Raw genomic sequence first — 17,721 nt, forward strand, 5'->3', positions numbered from 1 at the left:
AAGCGCTAATGTGAAATCAGCCTTACTGCAGTTTTTTTCTATGCATTTTTTTTGCTGCACGAATCCTTTGGGTAAATCAACTTCTTTCAACAATAATTGTCCTCTGGACCCACAATAGAAATCCTCAAAATTACCATTCAGGATATGAGCAATTAACCATTGTACAAAAATAATCATACTAAAAAAGTATTTATCTTTCATAATTGTCACTATATTTGAACAAAAAGAAGTAAAAATGTTTGATATTCGGTGTCTTAAGTTTTTTAAATACATATTGTTGGAAAATGTTACCAAAAATATTACATTGCTACCATCATGTGTGAAAAAAGTTATCGGTTAGGTCAGTCATTCTTCCCGCTCCATGACTGACATAGGATATGAGAGCGGGAGATGCGGAGCTGAGAGATACCTAGTTATCTATAATTTGGTTCAGTATTGTCGTGCAGAAAACTGTCATGGTTATAGGAAAACATTTGAATCTTGTTTCCCCCGCACCACAAAATAATTGGAAGCTATTCCTATACAAACAAAGTCCATGTCAGTATGGCAGTATAATCTCAGAAAACGTTCCTGCTTGATATTAAAATAAGTATGAGTCCAGCTCAACTCATAAAATGCTCATCCTGATATCTGATGGGAAAACTTTCAAAGAAGGATTACACCACCATCCTGACATGAATTTTCAAAGTAAATTTAGCATTCTCATCTAGTCTCGGAGATTTTTACACTTGGTATGTAGTTTGTATTATGAAATCTGGTGACAAATCCCCTTGAAAATATTATTATTATTATTATTATTATTATTAATATTTATTATTATAGCACCATTTAATCCTTATTTACATGTGAGGTGTGTACATAATAAAAAAAAAAAACCCAAGTGCAATAATATTAAATAATACAAGTCACAACAGGTACAGGAGGAGAGATGACCCTGCCCGTGAGGGCTCACAATCTACAAGGGCTGGGTGAGGATACAGTAGATGAGGGTAGAGCTGGTCATGCTGTGGTTTGGTGGATCATTGGTTACTGCAGGTTGCAGGCTTGTCGGAAGAGGTAGGTCTTCAGGTTCCTTTTGAAGGTTTCCACGGTAGGTGACAGTCTGATATGTTGGGGTAGAGAGTTCTAGAGTAGGGGGGATTCATGGGAGAAATCTTACATGTGATTGTTATAAGAGGAGAGTAGAGAAGGAGATCTTGTGAAGATCGGAGGTTATAGACAGGTAAGTACCGGGAGACAAGGTCACAGATGTATGGAGGACACAGGTTGTGGATGGTTTTGTATGCCATGGTTAGGGTATTGAACTGGAGTCTTTGGGTAATGGGGAGCCAGTGAAAGGATTGACAGAGAGGAGAGGCCATAGAATAGTGAGGGGACACGTACAGTTAGGTCCAAATATACTGTATTTGGACAGAGACAACATTTTTCTAATTTTGGTTCTAGACATTACCACAATGAATTTTAAACAAAACAATTCAGATGCAGTTGAAGTTCAGACTTTCAGCTTTCATTTGAGGGTATCCACATTAAAATTGGATGAAGGGTTTAGGAGTTTCAGCTCCTTAACATGTGCCACCCTGTTTTTAAAGGAACCAAAAATAATTGGACAGATTAAATAATTGTAAATAAAATGTTCATTTCTAGCACTTGGTTGAAAACCCTTTTTTGGCAATGACTGCCTGAAGTCTTGAACTCATGGACATCACCAGACACTGTGTTTCCTCCTTTTTGATGCTCTGTCAGGCCTTCACTGCGGTGGTTTTCAGTTGCTGTTTGTTTGTGGGCCTTTCTGTCTGAAGTTTAGTCTTTAACAAGTGAAATGCATGCTCAATTGGGTTTGGATCAGGTGACTGACTTGGCCATTCAAGAATATTCCACTTCTTTGCTTTAATAAACTCTTAGGTTGCTTTGGCTTTTTGTTTTGGGTCATTGTCCATCTGTAGTATGAAACAACCACCAATCAGTTTGGTTGCATTTGGCTGGATCTGAGCACACAGTATGGCTCTGAATACCTCAGAATTCATTCGGTTGCTTCTGTCCTGTGTCACATCATCAATAAACAATAGTGACCCAGTGCCACTGGCAGCCATGCATGCCCAAGCCATCACACTGCCTCCACCGTGTTTTACAGATGATGTAGTATGCTTTGGATCATGAGCTGTACCACACCTTCACCGTACTTTTCTCTTTTCATCATTCTGGTAGAGGTTGATCTTGGTTTCATCTGTCCAAAGACTGTTCTTCCAGAACTGTGCTGGCTTTATTAGATATTTTTTAGCAAAGTCCAGTCTAGTCTTTTGATTCTTGATGCTTATGAGTGGCTTGCACCGTGCCGTGAACCCTCTGTATTTACTTTCATGCAGTCTTCTCTTTATGGTAGATTTGGATATTGATACGCCTACCTCCTGGAGAGTGTTGTTCACTTGGTTGGCTGTTGTGAAGGGGTTTCTCTTCACCATGGATATTATTCTGTGATCATCCACCTCTGTTGTCTTCCGTGGGTGCCCAGGTCTTTTTGCATTGATGAGTTCACCAGTGCTTTCTTTCTTTCTCAGGATGTACCAAACTGAAGATTTTGCCACTCCTAATGTTGTAGCAATTTCTCGGATGGGTTTTTTCTGTTTTTGCAGCTTAAGGATGGTTTGTTTCACCTGCATGGAGAGCTCCTTTGATCAAATGTTGCCTTCACAGTAAAACCTTCCAAATGCAAGCACCACACCTCAAATAAACTCCAGGCCTTGTATCTGCTTAATTGAGAATGACATAACAAAGGGATTGCCCACACCTGTCCATGTAATAGCCTTGGAGTCAATTGTCCAATTACTTTTGGTCCCTTTAAAAACAGGGTGGCACATGTTAAGGAGCTGAAACTCCTAAACCCTTCATCCGATTTTAATGTGGATACCCTCAAATGAAAGCTGAAAGTCTGAACTTCAACTGCATCTGAATTGTTTTGTTTAAAATTCATTGTGGTAATGTCTAGAACTAAAATTAGAAAAATGTTGTCTCTGTCCAAATATATATGGACCTAACTGTAGATTAGTCAGGCAGCAGAGTTTATGACAGATTGGAGGGGTGCGAGAGTTTTAGATGGGAGGCCACAGAGCAGGAGGTTGCAGTAGTCAAGGCATGACTTGAAATGCCTTATTACAAGTATATTATTTGAAACTCTTTCTTTTTTGTTTTGCAGGTTACACGATAGTCTCTGGCCAATATGCAGAAACCATCTAAGGGTACAAACGCTGTGAGAGGCCAAAGTTTCACACTGGCATACTTTATACTCCCCTACAATATATCTTCCTTCCAAAGTGTGGATAGTAATCCCAAACTTACTTTCAAGAGGAGCACCATAACCATGTAAAATGACGAATGAACAATCGGTCTCCTTAAACCTTAAGGGGCAAGCTGCAAAACCCATAGACCGACATTCTTCAAAATGGAAAATATTAAACCGATTGGAAGCAACGTCTGCGTCTGAAACCAAGAGACAGTATAAGACTGTTGAATGCAGTGTACAAACTCCCGTTTTATCCTATGATTCTGGCATTTCAATTTTTCCTTTTTTTTATTCTTATTGGAAAGATCAGATTACTTCATCCATCCCTTGTCTGCTTATAACGACTTGGAAATCGCACTTTTTACAACCCTGTCAATCTATAACTGGAAAATGCTGTGTCTTACACAACATTTAGCAGAACCCATATTCTCTGAAGATTAGCGAAGAGTGATTAGTCAAGGCCATAGAAAACCCCACACTTGAGTAAGCCTCATGTAACGCATGCAGCAATGACTCTGGTTATACCGTGTAGACTTCAGGCTGTGAATGTATGTTCAGGATGCATAATAATTGTATGGCGGGTAGTGTAATATGTCTCCAGTGTTTGCCCAAAGCAATATCGTCATTTCTTTGGAAGCTTATTTTATGTCTTTAATTCCAAAGTGCTAAGAACAGTCATTCATATAGCACCTTGTCTTATTCCTTCTATACATATATCTCATGTTTTACTGCTAAATAGATTTAAACACCCTGATTTAAGGCTCCATGTAACAAAAAAAAATGTCTTTTTGCTATGTTCTACAATATTATTGGATCTGAAATATAATTTATTTGAAAATAACTTATCATTATTATATTTTTGTACTTTTTCTTTTCATATGTTTGGGACCAAAGTAATTTTATTTTTTAAATGATGTGGCTTAAACTGTTTCCATAGTAGCAATTGGATTATTGTTATTTTTTGCAGTTATACTTATTTATTGTACAGTATTATTTGCCTAGAAACCCTATTTCCCAGCTGTACACTCATGGGAGAATTTGCGCTGTTCCATTGTGCTTTGTCTTGGAGGTCACCCAACTAATTCCCAGTAAAAATAAGCATTTAGAATCCCTAACAAATAATATGATGAATGGCGTGTTTACAATTGAATATATCTTTTTTTTTTTTTGCTAGAAATAAACCAGTAATAGTATAACGCAACCAAGTGTGTCAAAGGATTGCTAAAAGTATACCCGGTAGCTTTCTTTTTAAGCGTATACCTGTATTGCACAAGTATTTACTACAAGAGCTTTGTTTTATGAAATTCCCTTTTTATATCCTGAAAATATGTAAACTAATTAGCATTGACACATAATCCTCAACAAACTTTTCAAAATATGCCCTCTCTGAAACTTTGCAACATCTTAGAGTGAAGCATACCAGGCTACAATTGATTCAGGCAGCATGAATCTAATGACAGGGTTGCTTTAAACTCAACCTATCACAGGTTTGTCCCATATGAGATAAAACCACCAGCTTTCAGCCCTCGTATACAGCATTCTAATATGCTGTATATATGCCCCCGACCGGCATACAGCAAAGAAAACTACCTTTTATTACACTCCCCTGTGGGCGGTCGGTGGGCATCACTCTCTTGGTCCGGTGCCTGCCTTCTTCTTTCAATGCCGTCATCATTGTATGCTTCGTGTGAATGACACGTCCTACGTCATCCACACAGTGTTCCCCCGCATCGTGCTCCAACGCAGGCATATTTCTCTGCCCTGACTAGGACAGAGTAAAGTACTGCAGTGGGCATACATCGGGGCTCTTTACCTTTCCTGGCACATGCACACTGCAGTACTTTGCTCTGCTCTGGTAAGGGCAAAGAAGTATGCCTGCGCAGGAGCACGATACCGGGACCACTGTGTGAATGACGTAGGATGTGTCATCCACATGAAGCACAGAATGAGGACACCATTGAAATAATAAGAAGGGAAGCACCGGACCAAGACCAGAGACTCCCATTGGATCGGACCAGCCCCCCAGGTGATTATAATAAAAGGTGTTTTTCTTTTGTTGCAGGCTGGATTGGGAGCAGATATTCAGCATATCAAAGTGCTGTATACGATGGCTGAAAGGTGGTGGTCTTATCTCATATGGGACAAACCTAGTGACAAGTTCCCTTTAATGATCAGTTGCTAAGCTGATCATTTTGTGATTATTACAGATGATCAACAGGTACACCAATAACAGGATCATTTACAATCAGCTACACTTTGGGCCACCTGCTGTCAAAAAACAGACAACCCATCCACAATTTTAAAGCAGAGCCATATGGAATCTTGCTATTTGATATAAAATAAGTATAAAATAGCAGTAAAATTCTGAAAGTAACTTAAACACTTGTCATTTGTAACTTGTCGAAAACATTTAATTGCCTTGTGACAACAGTTTTTAAGTAGATTACTAAAAAAAAAATCGATAAAAATGTAAGAAGCAAATGTGCACAAATGGCTACGTCCCTGCACTTGCTATAATTGCTGCTGGCTGGGTTTTTATAAGATACGATAATTGGTGCTAGCTCTTAACTGGGTACTAAACAAGTTGTGTCACAGGAGGAGCATTCAGGGTTGCCAAATTGCTTCTCTACCTTTAAATTGCAGCAATTAGATTATGCATGCTATATCCGATTCCTTCTCTTCACATGACACATGCAGGGTAAGGCAACTGGCAGACTACAGCCTATTACTTCTTAGTCTACTTATTCTCCCAAAGAAGCTGATTTCCCGCAGTGTGAAAAAATCAGTTGAAAAGCAATTAAGAACCTTCATATTGCCTGCCTTGTGGCTTATGTATAAAGATGGGGTGATCTAATTTGAGTATGAGACTCATGCCTCTAAGTTTCGACATGCCAAAAATACATCTAGGGGCTTGTCATTATAACTTTTGGTCAAGGTCATAGCATTCGGAATAACCAGTTTAAGTGTAATTCATCTATGACCGTAAAAAAGCAGCCATACTTAGCAATACCTGATCACAATACTAATGCACCACCGGAGGAAGCAGGCCCCATAATGAAAGGCAAAGGCAGCACAGGTGCAAAATACTGATAAACCACTCACACCTACAATTCATGAGGTTGAGTGGATTGTCCAATATTCTAAATGCACACAGATTAGGCTTGTCTAGGGCACCTGTCACACACATACGTGCAGTGCATCACGCCATTTTACAATCTGTTGGTCACAGCCATACTGTTAGATCATGCGGACTCCCCACAGGGACAGACACCCCGACAACCTCCTCACCCCACACTTATGCAATAATAGGGCTTGGCTGCACCGAGCAGAAAAATTTTCCTAAAATTAATTAATCTTCAACTGGAACGATTCTTACTGCTCTCGTGATATTTAACGAGTCGGTTTGGAAACATTTAACTCTTCTTAATTCCAAGCCAAACAAAGATTTTGTATTAGACTGTTACAATGGAGCAGATGTAAAGTGAACCCCTCAAATTAAACAGCGTGTCCTATTTGTGGACAGAATCAACATAAAGTAGATGGAACTGAGCAGATTGTTGTATAGGTTTTAAAAAAAATAGTATAAAATACTGTATGTTCAAAATACTATTCTATTCCAAGAATATTTCAGAAATATGATTAATAATATATTCATAATTTATATTTAAATCCCTACTGATCTTGGGTTTGAGTAGGGATGAGCTAACCTGTGGAAGCTTGGATTCTGGTATCCAGCCCAAACTTTATTCCAAAGTTCAGTTCACATACTAGAACTGTACCTGAACTTGAAAAAACTGAGACCCAGAATTTTGAGCCAGAAAATTCTCTCTCTATGCAACAAGAATTTCCATGGAACTCCAAACATTGCAGTAGATTTCTGGGGAAAATACATGTTCGTCGTTTAGCACCAAACAGTAACTGTCTGGAATGAACGTCAAACTTTTAGGTTTGGGTTTGCTCATCTCTAGGCTAAAGTAGTCTAGTGAGCGGTCCTATTCAAAGATTAATGGCTATCTCTGTATGCACTGTCATAAAGGGAAGATTATGAATGATTAAGTCAGTCTTCTTACTGAGCTAACAAGTTCATTATGAGCTGGAATTAAAAAAAGTTCACTTAAAGGGAACTGTTCATGCTGTACATGTAGACTGATCTGTGAATAACATGATATAGAGAAGAAGCTGAGCAGAGTGATGTATAGGTTTGTTGGAAAATATTCAGTGTATCTGTACTATATCCATTGAAATCCATGGTGTCTGTATGTATGTCTATGAGTCCAGTGGGTGGTCCTGCTCAGTGATTGGCAGCTATCTCTGCATGCACAATCATTTAGAGAAGGCTATCAATCACTGAATAGGACAGCCCACTGGAATCACAGTATATGCATACAAATACCATGGAATTCAATGAATGGTTTCACTGAAATCTTTCCCAAAAATACAGTAAGTATCAGTCTTATCAGCTCCTCCTGCTCTGTAGCTTCCTGCCGGCAACTCAGATATACAGCATGATAGGTTCCCTTTAAAGGCATTGCCCGCTGCTATAATATTGATAAATAGTCAATATCAGATTGGTGGGGGGTGTGATTGTCAGACCCTCATCGAACTGATATTGGTAACCTGAACTAAGAATATGTCATAGTAGTGAACAATTTTAACTTATTTCCACTTAATTTTATATCAATCTGCTCTGTCCCTCCTACTAAATAAAATGATAACTTTACATAGGACAGTGTGCTGCATTTACGAAAGAAAATGAATATGGGACATAGTTTTCCTTATAGATAAACTGATCTATAAAATCTAAAATTTGAAAATATAAAGTACTTGATAATATGACAAGGCTAACATGACATCAGATGACGCAGATATACTGTATTTTCCAAGCCATTGTATCTTGTTGGAGCACATCCTTTATTTTGAATGTCCAATCAGCAACATAAAATCTAGTTACATAGTGGTCTGTACTCTATTAATCTGTCAAGATAAACAAATTCGAAAAATGCTTTTTTAATTAATGACATATGTCCAGAATAGCAAACTGTGTAAGCAATGGATAATTGTATAGTCAAAAAGATACAAAGTTAAATCATTATTTACCATATTTTTTTGGAATATAAGATATACCCAGGTTTTAGATTAGGAAAATAGAAAATAAATTGAAGCAAAAAATGTGGTCATGATGAACTGTGTATGAGGGGATCTGTTGCTGACACTTATAGGAATAATGTCCCTCAGTTATGTACTAATATCCCCTATTTTGGTATAGATGGCCCCATCCCAATCCTGGTATACATGACCCCCATCCCCTTCCTGGTATACATGGGCCCCATCACCATCCTGGTATACATGTCCCCCCTTCCCCTTCCTGGTATACATTGCCCCATCCTCATCCTGGTATATATGGCCCCCATTGCCATACTGGTATACATGGCCCTCCTTCCCCATCCTGTCATACATGGCCACTGCTGTGAGACCCCATACATCGAGGTCAGCAGCGGGAATATTCACAGCTACCCACTCCCGGGACTATGGGAGTGGAAAGCAGTGAATATTAACTTTCTTAAACAGAGGGCAAACTGTTAGCCACAGCTGCCAGCATCCTGCAGCAGTTGTGTGATCACATGTGCTAGCTATTAAAGAAAATGAATATTCACTGCTCTCAACTACCATAGACAAGGGCACCAGCTTCAGTGCTTAGAGGTGGGAGGGACTACGGGCATGGGGAGCAGTGAATATTAATTTCCTTTAACAGTGGGCACACGTGTTAGCTGCAGCTGCCGGCTCCTGCCTTCTGTGACCCTCTCCTCTGCTGTTGCCACACCCCCTCAATCCACAGCCACATTCAGACTATAATGTGAACTATAATGCGTACCCCCCAATTTCTTCCAAAATTTTGGAGGAAAAAAGTGCATCTTATTGTCCAAAAAATACAGTAATATCACCCTTAATTAAATTTTCCAGGAATGTATTTTAATGACCTGCCCTTAGGATTCAACCACCAACATCTCTGCCATTCAACACAACTGTAAATTGTTTTTCACAGCATGGTGGCACCTCCATATTCGAGGCTATGTACTGAACCTTTGCCTCATCATCATTCTGACCAGTCATGTTCCAAATTGTCTAACCCTTGACCACCACAGGTTCATGGCTTAACCTATGGAAAGGGAAATCTGTTAAAAAATGATGTATCCTAAAAGAATGAGCTTTTATATTTTGTTTTTAGAGAGCTCAATCTTCCTCAGAGTTATACCTGGTATGCAAATTGACCTTTTAGTTCTTTAAGGACTTGACTTTCTGTTTTACTTAAAATTACCTGGATGAAAACTGGCAGCAGAAGCTATAGAAGGTGTACTGGTGGAAAGCACTCAACATTCTTTGACTATGTACATTTTTTACTGCCAACTTGAAATTTAATTAAGAGATGCTTTTACCAGATCAAATTTACATTCAAGTAACTTCAATTGTAAAGAAAAAATAAGCAACTATTATTTTTCTATTTCTAGATTGACGTAAGCACTGAACCATTCTACAGCAGAAAACACTATATATTATTCCGTTCCCTCATGTTTTTAAAGCATTGCATTGTATGGATCAGTAATAAAGCAGGTAGTATCAAATCAAACTTTCACCCTTAATATTCAGGACCCATTTTGTGGAAACTATATTTTGTTCTTATCATTATCCTTAAATATCTTAAATGAGAAAATAGTGACTGAGTAAGATACATTTGTTGTAATTTTCATCCTTCATCCTCATAATAGATGGATTCTATCCAAAGATGAATGTGTTCTTATTGAGTTTGTAAACTTATTTTTTTTTTATTTTTGAAAGCTCTTGATACTAGTTTTAGGACCCTTGTGTTGTTTCACCATTACGAATACAAAACGGAGGTCATTATCCATTGATACTGTATTATAAATGACTGTTTTGTTCCTCTCCGGTTCAGGAGCATTAAACATTTTAGGAAAATCGCAAAAACTCTGTAAATTACAGGTAAAAAATATATTGAAAAAAAATATTCAAGAACAACAAAAAAATGTCCATTGTTAGAATGCAGTATTGGCTACGCTGGGGAAGAATCGACTGCCTATTTAAAGGTCCTGGTCCAGTGCATCTGAGCGCCATCGCAACAGTGAAGACGGCTGGAATTACAATGTGGATTTTTATTATTCCATTTGGATCACAATATAGGATTGTGGCTCAATCAGCAATAGCAGAATGGTGGCGGTCGTACAACGTAAGAGCCCATTATATGGATTTCCATGAGAGTAAAGGATTTCCCTGCAGATTCCTGACATGCTACTGTGTATCATGCTAACTTTGTTATTTAAATGTATTTTGTAAAACAATATGTACAACCAGTTTATGATGCTACTCTATGTAAATACAAGAAGACTAAAAGTATTAAAACTAAATCTCTGACAAAACATGCTCATTGCAAACGCCTTCCTTTGTGTAAATGCCAGCGGTGTTGCTTTATTACAGTGGATTTGTTGAAGGGAGGAACATGATTTAGGTGCAAGGAATATCAGATCCTCGTCATCAGAGATTTCCGGTAGAGCATCCTTTTTGGCGATGGTTCTTCAATTTGTTTTGATGCTCAGTGGTAGGGTTTGGGAATATTAAAGTAACCCCTTCACCCCCCCACTCTCTGTGTCCGCATTTCTTATTTACTGCTCACTGGCTGCGTTCCACTATGGATGACTGGTTATGAATTACAGTCTATCCATTACAAGGGAACCTGGGGGGACAATCTTTTCCCTTCATGGACAAGTTCATAAGCCACTTGTCGAGGGTACACAGTGCAGGCGATTTATGGGCCTGTCAGATTTCTTCTGAGATATATTTCTCATTTGCTGCAGCTGTTATACTATAAAGGTTCAATTGTCTCCTTTAACATTTTTCTCTATAGTATATATTTCTGCAAACACCACATTTCTCCTTTGTGCCTAAAGATTATCAGCAGTATCACCAGGCATCAGACATACATAGATATGAGGAGATAGATAAGATAGATAGATAGATAGATAGAAAACTAAAAGCAGCACAGGCAGATAGCGTTCCTGGATGCCGTGCCTCCAAGGTAATGACCAAGCCTCCATATACAGAGAAAAAAAAAAGGCAGCACAAGGCAGCTCACAATCCTGAGCCGAAACGTCACCATTTTGGCAATTAAATAGCCACATTTTTTAACCCTGAATTGGTGTGCTGTCTTTGTTCTTTGTCTGTAGATAGATAGGTAAATATATACAATGCCTTGCGAAGGTATTCACCCCCCCTGGAACTTTTCAACCTTTTCCCACATATCAAGCTTCAAACATAAAGATACCAAATGTAAATTTTTGGTGAAGAATCAACAACAAGTGGAACACAATTGTGAAGTTGAACAAAATTTATTGGTTATTTTATATTTTTTGGAAATAAAAAAACTGAAAAGTGGGGCGTGCAATATTATTCGACCCCTTTAACTTAATACTTTGTTGCGCTACCTTTTGCTGCGATTACAGCTTCAGGTCACTTGGGGTATGACTCTATCAGTTTTGTACATCGAGAGACTGAAATTTTTGCCCATTCTTCCTTGGCAAACAGCTCGAGCTCAGAGAGGTTTGATGGAGATGAAGTAAAAAACTATGGCTTTACTGATCCATTAACAGGTGTTAACGGATCAGTAAAGCCACATTTTTTAACTTTAATTTTTTGGAGTGATGCCAGTTTTTTTCTGATTTTCTAGATAGATAGACAGATACGGTAGTTAGATATATCTATAGATAGACAGATAGACAGATAATTAAAGAAAATTTAAGTGCACTACCAAAAGAAACCAGGTGCAATACGACCTGTTAAGGTAATGTCCATACCTCCAAAATAGCAAATCAGAAAAAATCAGGCAGCACTCCAAAAATTAAACTGAAAAACCATAGCTTTACTGATCCATTAGCAGCAACGTTTCGGCAGATTTCTCTGCCTTTCTCAAGCAGTGGACAGACATCAAGTGAACATTTAAATAGTGTTACCACAATAAACCATCCATCAATTATGTAAAACAGTGTTAATTAACCCCTTCCTTACATTGGACGTACTATTCCGTCCATGTGACCTGGGACTTAAGTCCCATGGATGGAATAGTACATCATACGCACTGATCACGGCCGGTTGTCAGCTGATTATCACAGCTAACACCCTTGATCTGGTCTTTGTCCGGCTCTGTTCAATCTCCCACCTAAATAACTCACCGCTTCCACTCTCTGACCACACCATTCTCTCCTTCACGCTCACAAATCCACGCCCACCCCAGCTCACTCCTACCTACCACACATTCAGAAATTTACAAGCCATTAACTCTCAGACATCTTCAGACTCCCTACACTCATCACTGTCCCCAATCTCCTCTTTTTCCTTTCCTGATCTGGCTGTTCATCACTACAACGACACTCTTAGAAGCACCCTTGACCAAGTAGCTCCCCTCACCCTCAGAACCTCCAAGCACAGAGTAAAACAGCCCTGGCTCACTTTCCACATTTGATCCCATCACAGAAGAAGAAGTCTCCAGACTCCTTTCTCCCTCTCGTCCGACCACATGCACTACCGACCCCATTCCCTCACATCTCCTCTAGTCTCTCTCCAGTCATCACAACTCACCAAACTGCAATCTTTAATCTCTCCCTCTCCTCAGGCATTTTCCCATCCTCCTTCAAACACGCCATCATTACTCCATTACTAAAGAAACCCGCTCTCAACCCATTCTGCACAAACAACTACAGAGCAGTCTCCAATCTCCCCTTCATCTCAAGACTTTTGGAGTACCTAGTTTACTCCCGCCTTACCCATTACCTCTCCACTCACTCCCTCCTAGACCCTTCACAGTCCGGCTTCCGCCCCCTACATTTGACTGAAACTGCACTCATCAAAGTGACCAATGACCTTCTGACAGCAAAACGTAATGGTGACCACTCTCTGCTCATTCTTCTTGACCTATCTGCAGCTTATGACACTGCTATCCACCATCTTCTACTCTCTAGGCTGCAGTCACTAGGCATTAAGGACACTGCTCTCTCCTGGTTCTCTTCCTATCTTTCTGACCACTCCTTCAGTGTTTTGTTCTCTGGCTCCAATTCATCTCCTCTTTCTCTTGCTGTCGGGGTACCTCAGTGCTCAGTCCTTGGCCCCCTTCTCTTCTCTCTACACGGCCCCAATTGGACAGACCATCAGCAGATTTGGCTTTCAGTACCATCTTTATGCTGATGACACACAACTATATACGTTATTCCATAACCTTACCCCCGCTGTACTAAAGAACGCCAGTGACTGTCTGTCCGCAGTCTCCAACATCATGTCCGCTCTCTATCTGAAACTCAAACTCTCCAAAACTGAACTTCTGCTCCCGCCGTCTACTAACCTCCCTAAATCTGACATTTCCCTCTCCATGGGTGGCACCACAATAACACCCTGTCAGCAGGATGTTTGACACCAATCTCTCCTTCACATACCATATACAATCTCTTGCCCGCTCTTGCCTCTTGCACCTTAAGAACATCTCTAGAATCCGCCCGTTTCTCACCATGGAAACAACAAAAACCCTCACTGTAGCATTGATCCACTTCCGCCTGGATTACTGCAACGCTCTATTAATTGGCCTCCCCATTACACGACTATGCCCTCTCCAGTCCATGTTTAATGCAGCGGCCAGGATCGTCCATCTGGCTAATCGGTACTTGGACACGTCTGCTCTTCGCCAGTCCTTACATTGGCTTCCCATTCATTATAGGATCCAATTCAAAGTACTTGTTCTCACCCACAAAGCTTTCCACAGTGCAGCACCCCCTACATCTCCTCCCTCATTTCTGTCTATCGGCCTAACCAACCGCTGCGCTCGGCAAACGACTTTTGACTAACCTCTGCACTAATCCGTACCTCCCACTCCTGACTCCAAGACTTCTCCCATGCTGCGACAATCCTCTGGAATGCTCTACCCCAAGAAATTAGGACTATCCACAATTTGCATAGTTTCATGCGCTCCCTCAAAACATATTTGTTCAGAGAGGCCTATCACGTTCACTAATCACAGTCATTCTATGTGCAAGTGTGCATGTGTAGCCCATTCACTATCTCCATCCATCCCTCACTCCCTCAAGATGGCTGGCCCATCATTGTAAATACATCATTGTAAATACACACCTGTACTTTGTATCTCCCCCACCTCATTGTAGGTTTAAGCTCTCATGAGCAGGGTCGTCTTATTTTGCTTTAATTATTGAATTGTTAACGTTGCTAATTAGGACTTAGTTTGGAACTGTTAAACTGTAAAGCGCTGCGGAATATGTTGGCGCTATATAAATAAAGATTATTATTATAAAATTCCTAAATAAACAAAAAAATTCCCTAATAAATTCTTTTTTTGTAAATAAAAAAACAATAAAAATACAGATATTTAGTATCACCGCATCCGTAACGACCCGTCATATAAAACTGTCCCACTAGTTAAGCACTTTTGAACGCCTTCAAAAAAAGCAATGCTTTATCATCATACCGCTGAACAAAATGTGCAATAACACAATCAAAAAGATGGATAAAAATAAACATGGTACCGCTGAAAACATCATCTTGTCCCGCAAAAAACGAGCCACCATGCAGCATCATCAGCAAAAAAATAAAAAGTTATAGCTCGCAGAATAAAGCGATGCAAAAATAATTATTTTTTATATAAAATTGTTTTTATTGTATAAAAGTGCCAAAACATAAAAAAAATATAAATGAGGTATCGCTTTAATTGTACTGACCCTAAAAATAAAACCGCTTTATCAATTTTACCAGATGTGGAACGGTGTAAACGCCCCCCCAAAAGAAATTCATGAAATGCTGTTTTTTGTTCATTCTGCGCCCCAAAAATCAGAATAAAAAGTGATCAAAAAATGTCACGTGCCCGAAAATGGTACCAATAAAAACGTCAACTCATCCTGCAAAAAATAAGCCCTCACATGACTCGGTGGATCAAAATGTAGAAAAATTATAGCTCTCAAAATGTGGTGATGCAAAACTATTTTTACAATAAAAAGCATCTTTTAGTGTGCGACAGCTGCCAAGCATAAACACCCACTAAAAATAATAAATCAAACCCCCCTTTATCACCCCCTTAGTTAGGGAAAAATAATAAAATTAAAAAAAAGTATTTCTTTCTATTTTCGCATTAGGGTTAGGGCTAGGGTTAGGGCTAGGGCTAGTGTTGTGAATTCTCTCTCTGGCTTCCCTCTGGTGATTACTGAAGGTAGTGGAGCTGGTCAGATTGACAGAGGGGTTGCGAGTTCTCTTTCTGGACTCCCTCTGGTGGTTACTGGAGGTAGTGGAGCTGATCTGATTGACAGAGGTTTGTCACCTGATAATGAGGAAGACGATTGGAGATCTGGGGTTTCTGACTGGGATTTAAGACAGCTGATTCCCTCTATCCCTGCTGGTGATTTTCTTCCTATGCCCTCTGAGGTCTGATGTCTCCTGCTCTTTCCCTGCAGTGTTCAGCTAAGTGGATCATTTGTTATTCTGTTTGCATTTGATCTGGTTTTGTTTATCTCTGCTTTGTGTGGGTCAGCCAGCTCCAGCTGGGGCTGTGCTGAATCAGCGCCCATATGTTACTTCATGTGCCAGTTTGTTTTGTCCCCTGTTATATTGGTCTCTTTTTGCTTTGCTTTCAGAATATACCAGAGTTCTGATATAGTGGGGGAGAAGTCGTGTGACTTCAGTGTTTTTTGTGCATCAGACATGTTGGACTTTTTGCAGGGTTTTTTGCGTGATTGCAGACAGTGTCTTTCCTTTCCTGTCCTGTCTAGTCAGTGTGGGCCCCATCGTTTGCTCAGTCTATTTTTCTGCCTGCATTTGTGTTTTCATCTTGTCTCACCGACAATATATGTTAGGGGGCTATCTATTTCTTTGGGGTCTGTTCCGGGACAGTGTAGATTTCCCCTTTCTTGCTTTAGGTTTAGTTAGCTCTCCTGCTGTGCCGAGGTGTCTAGGATCATCGTAGGCACGCTCCACGGCTACTGCTAGTTGTGTGGACAGGATCAGGGGTCTGCATCCGCTTAGTTACCAACCTCTCTAGTTTTCTGTGGCTTAGCTTGGGCATGCTATCCTCCTCGGTGCCCATTAATAATAGGCTAGGGTTAGAGTTAGGGCTGAGATTAAGGTTAGGGGTGTGTTGGGGTTAGGGTTGGAGTTAGAATTGGGTGTTTTCCACTGTTTAGGCACATCAGGGGCTCTCCAAATGCAACATGGCGTCTAATCTCAATTCCAGCTAATTCTTCGTTGAAAATTCAAACAGTGTTCCTTCCCTTCGAAGCTCAAACAGTGGTTTACCCCCACATATTGGGTATCAGCCAACTCAGGACAAATTCCACAACAACTTTTGGGGTCCAATTTCACCTGTTCTTCTTGGGAAAATAAAAAATTGAGGGCAAAAATATCATTTTTTTGGAAACAAAATATTATTTTTTAATTTTTATGGCTCTACGTTATAAACTTCTGTGAAGCACTTGGGGGTTCAAAGTGCTCACCACACATCTATATAAGTTCCTTGGGGGATCTAGTTTCCAAAATGAGGTCACTTGTGGGGGGTTTCCACTGTTTAGGCACATCAGGGGCTCTCCAAACACGACATGATGCCTGATCTCAATTCCAGAACGGCGCTCCTTCCCTTCTGAGCTCTGCCATGTGCCAAAACAGTGGTTCCCCTCACATATCAGGTATCAGTGTACTCAGGACTAATTGTACAATAACTTTTGCAGTCCAATTTCTCTTTTTACTCTTGGTAAAATAAAAAAAATTGGACCTAAATTAATTTTTTTTGTGAAAAAAGTTAAATAATCATTTTTTTTAAATATTCAAAAAATTCCTGTGAAGCACCTGAAGGGTTAATAAACTTTTTCAATGTGGTTTTGAGCACCTTGAAGAGTGAAGTTTTTAGAATGGTGTCACGTTTGGGTATTTTCTATATATAGACCCCTCAAAGTGACTTCAATAGTGATGTGGTCCCTAAAAAAAAAGTTGTAAAAATGAGAAATCACTTCTCAACTTTTAGCCCTTATTACTTCATAACGAAAAAATTTTGTTTCCAAAATTGTGCTGATGTAAAGTAAACATGTGGGAAATGTTAGTTGTTAAGTTTTCTGTGTGCCATATCTTTGTGATTTAAGGACATGAAAACTCAAAGTTGGAAAATTGCTAAATTTTCAAAATTTTTGCCAAATTTCCATTTCTTTTTCACAAATAAATGCAAGTTATATCAATGAAATTTTACCATGAACATGAAGTATAAAATGTCACGAGAAAAACAATGTCACAATCACCAGGATCCATGGAAGCGTACCAGAGTTATTACCTAATAAAGGGAAAGTGGTCAGAATTGTAAAAATTGTCCCGGTCATTAACTTGCAAATCACCCTTGATAGTAAAGGGGT

The 17,721-nt window shown here is 39.5% G+C and overlaps 1 protein-coding gene across 2 annotated transcripts in view; it reads left to right on the forward strand.

The window, feature by feature from the left end:
• The window catches only part of LOC141088891 (chemokine-like protein TAFA-2), a 422,827-nt gene that overhangs the window by 375,804 nt on the left and 29,302 nt on the right, over nucleotides 1-17,721 (forward strand). Inside the window, exon 4 of one of the 2 annotated variants that reach the window (XM_073575114.1) lies at nucleotides 3,191-4,216. The exons of the other annotated variant lie outside the window; for it this stretch is intronic. Within the exon in view, the coding sequence (XP_073431215.1) occupies nucleotides 3,191-3,202 (12 nt within the window). The 3' untranslated portion in view covers nucleotides 3,203-4,216. Of the gene's footprint in view, nucleotides 1-3,190; nucleotides 4,217-17,721 lie in introns of those variants that run through there. 2 annotated transcript variants of the gene reach the window in all.

The sequence above is a fragment of the Dendrobates tinctorius genome, unplaced genomic scaffold, assembly GCF_039654945.1.
Source record: "Dendrobates tinctorius isolate UK_male_01 unplaced genomic scaffold, ASM3965494v1 ptg000042l, whole genome shotgun sequence".
Classification (NCBI taxonomy): domain Eukaryota; kingdom Metazoa; phylum Chordata; class Amphibia; order Anura; family Dendrobatidae; genus Dendrobates; species Dendrobates tinctorius.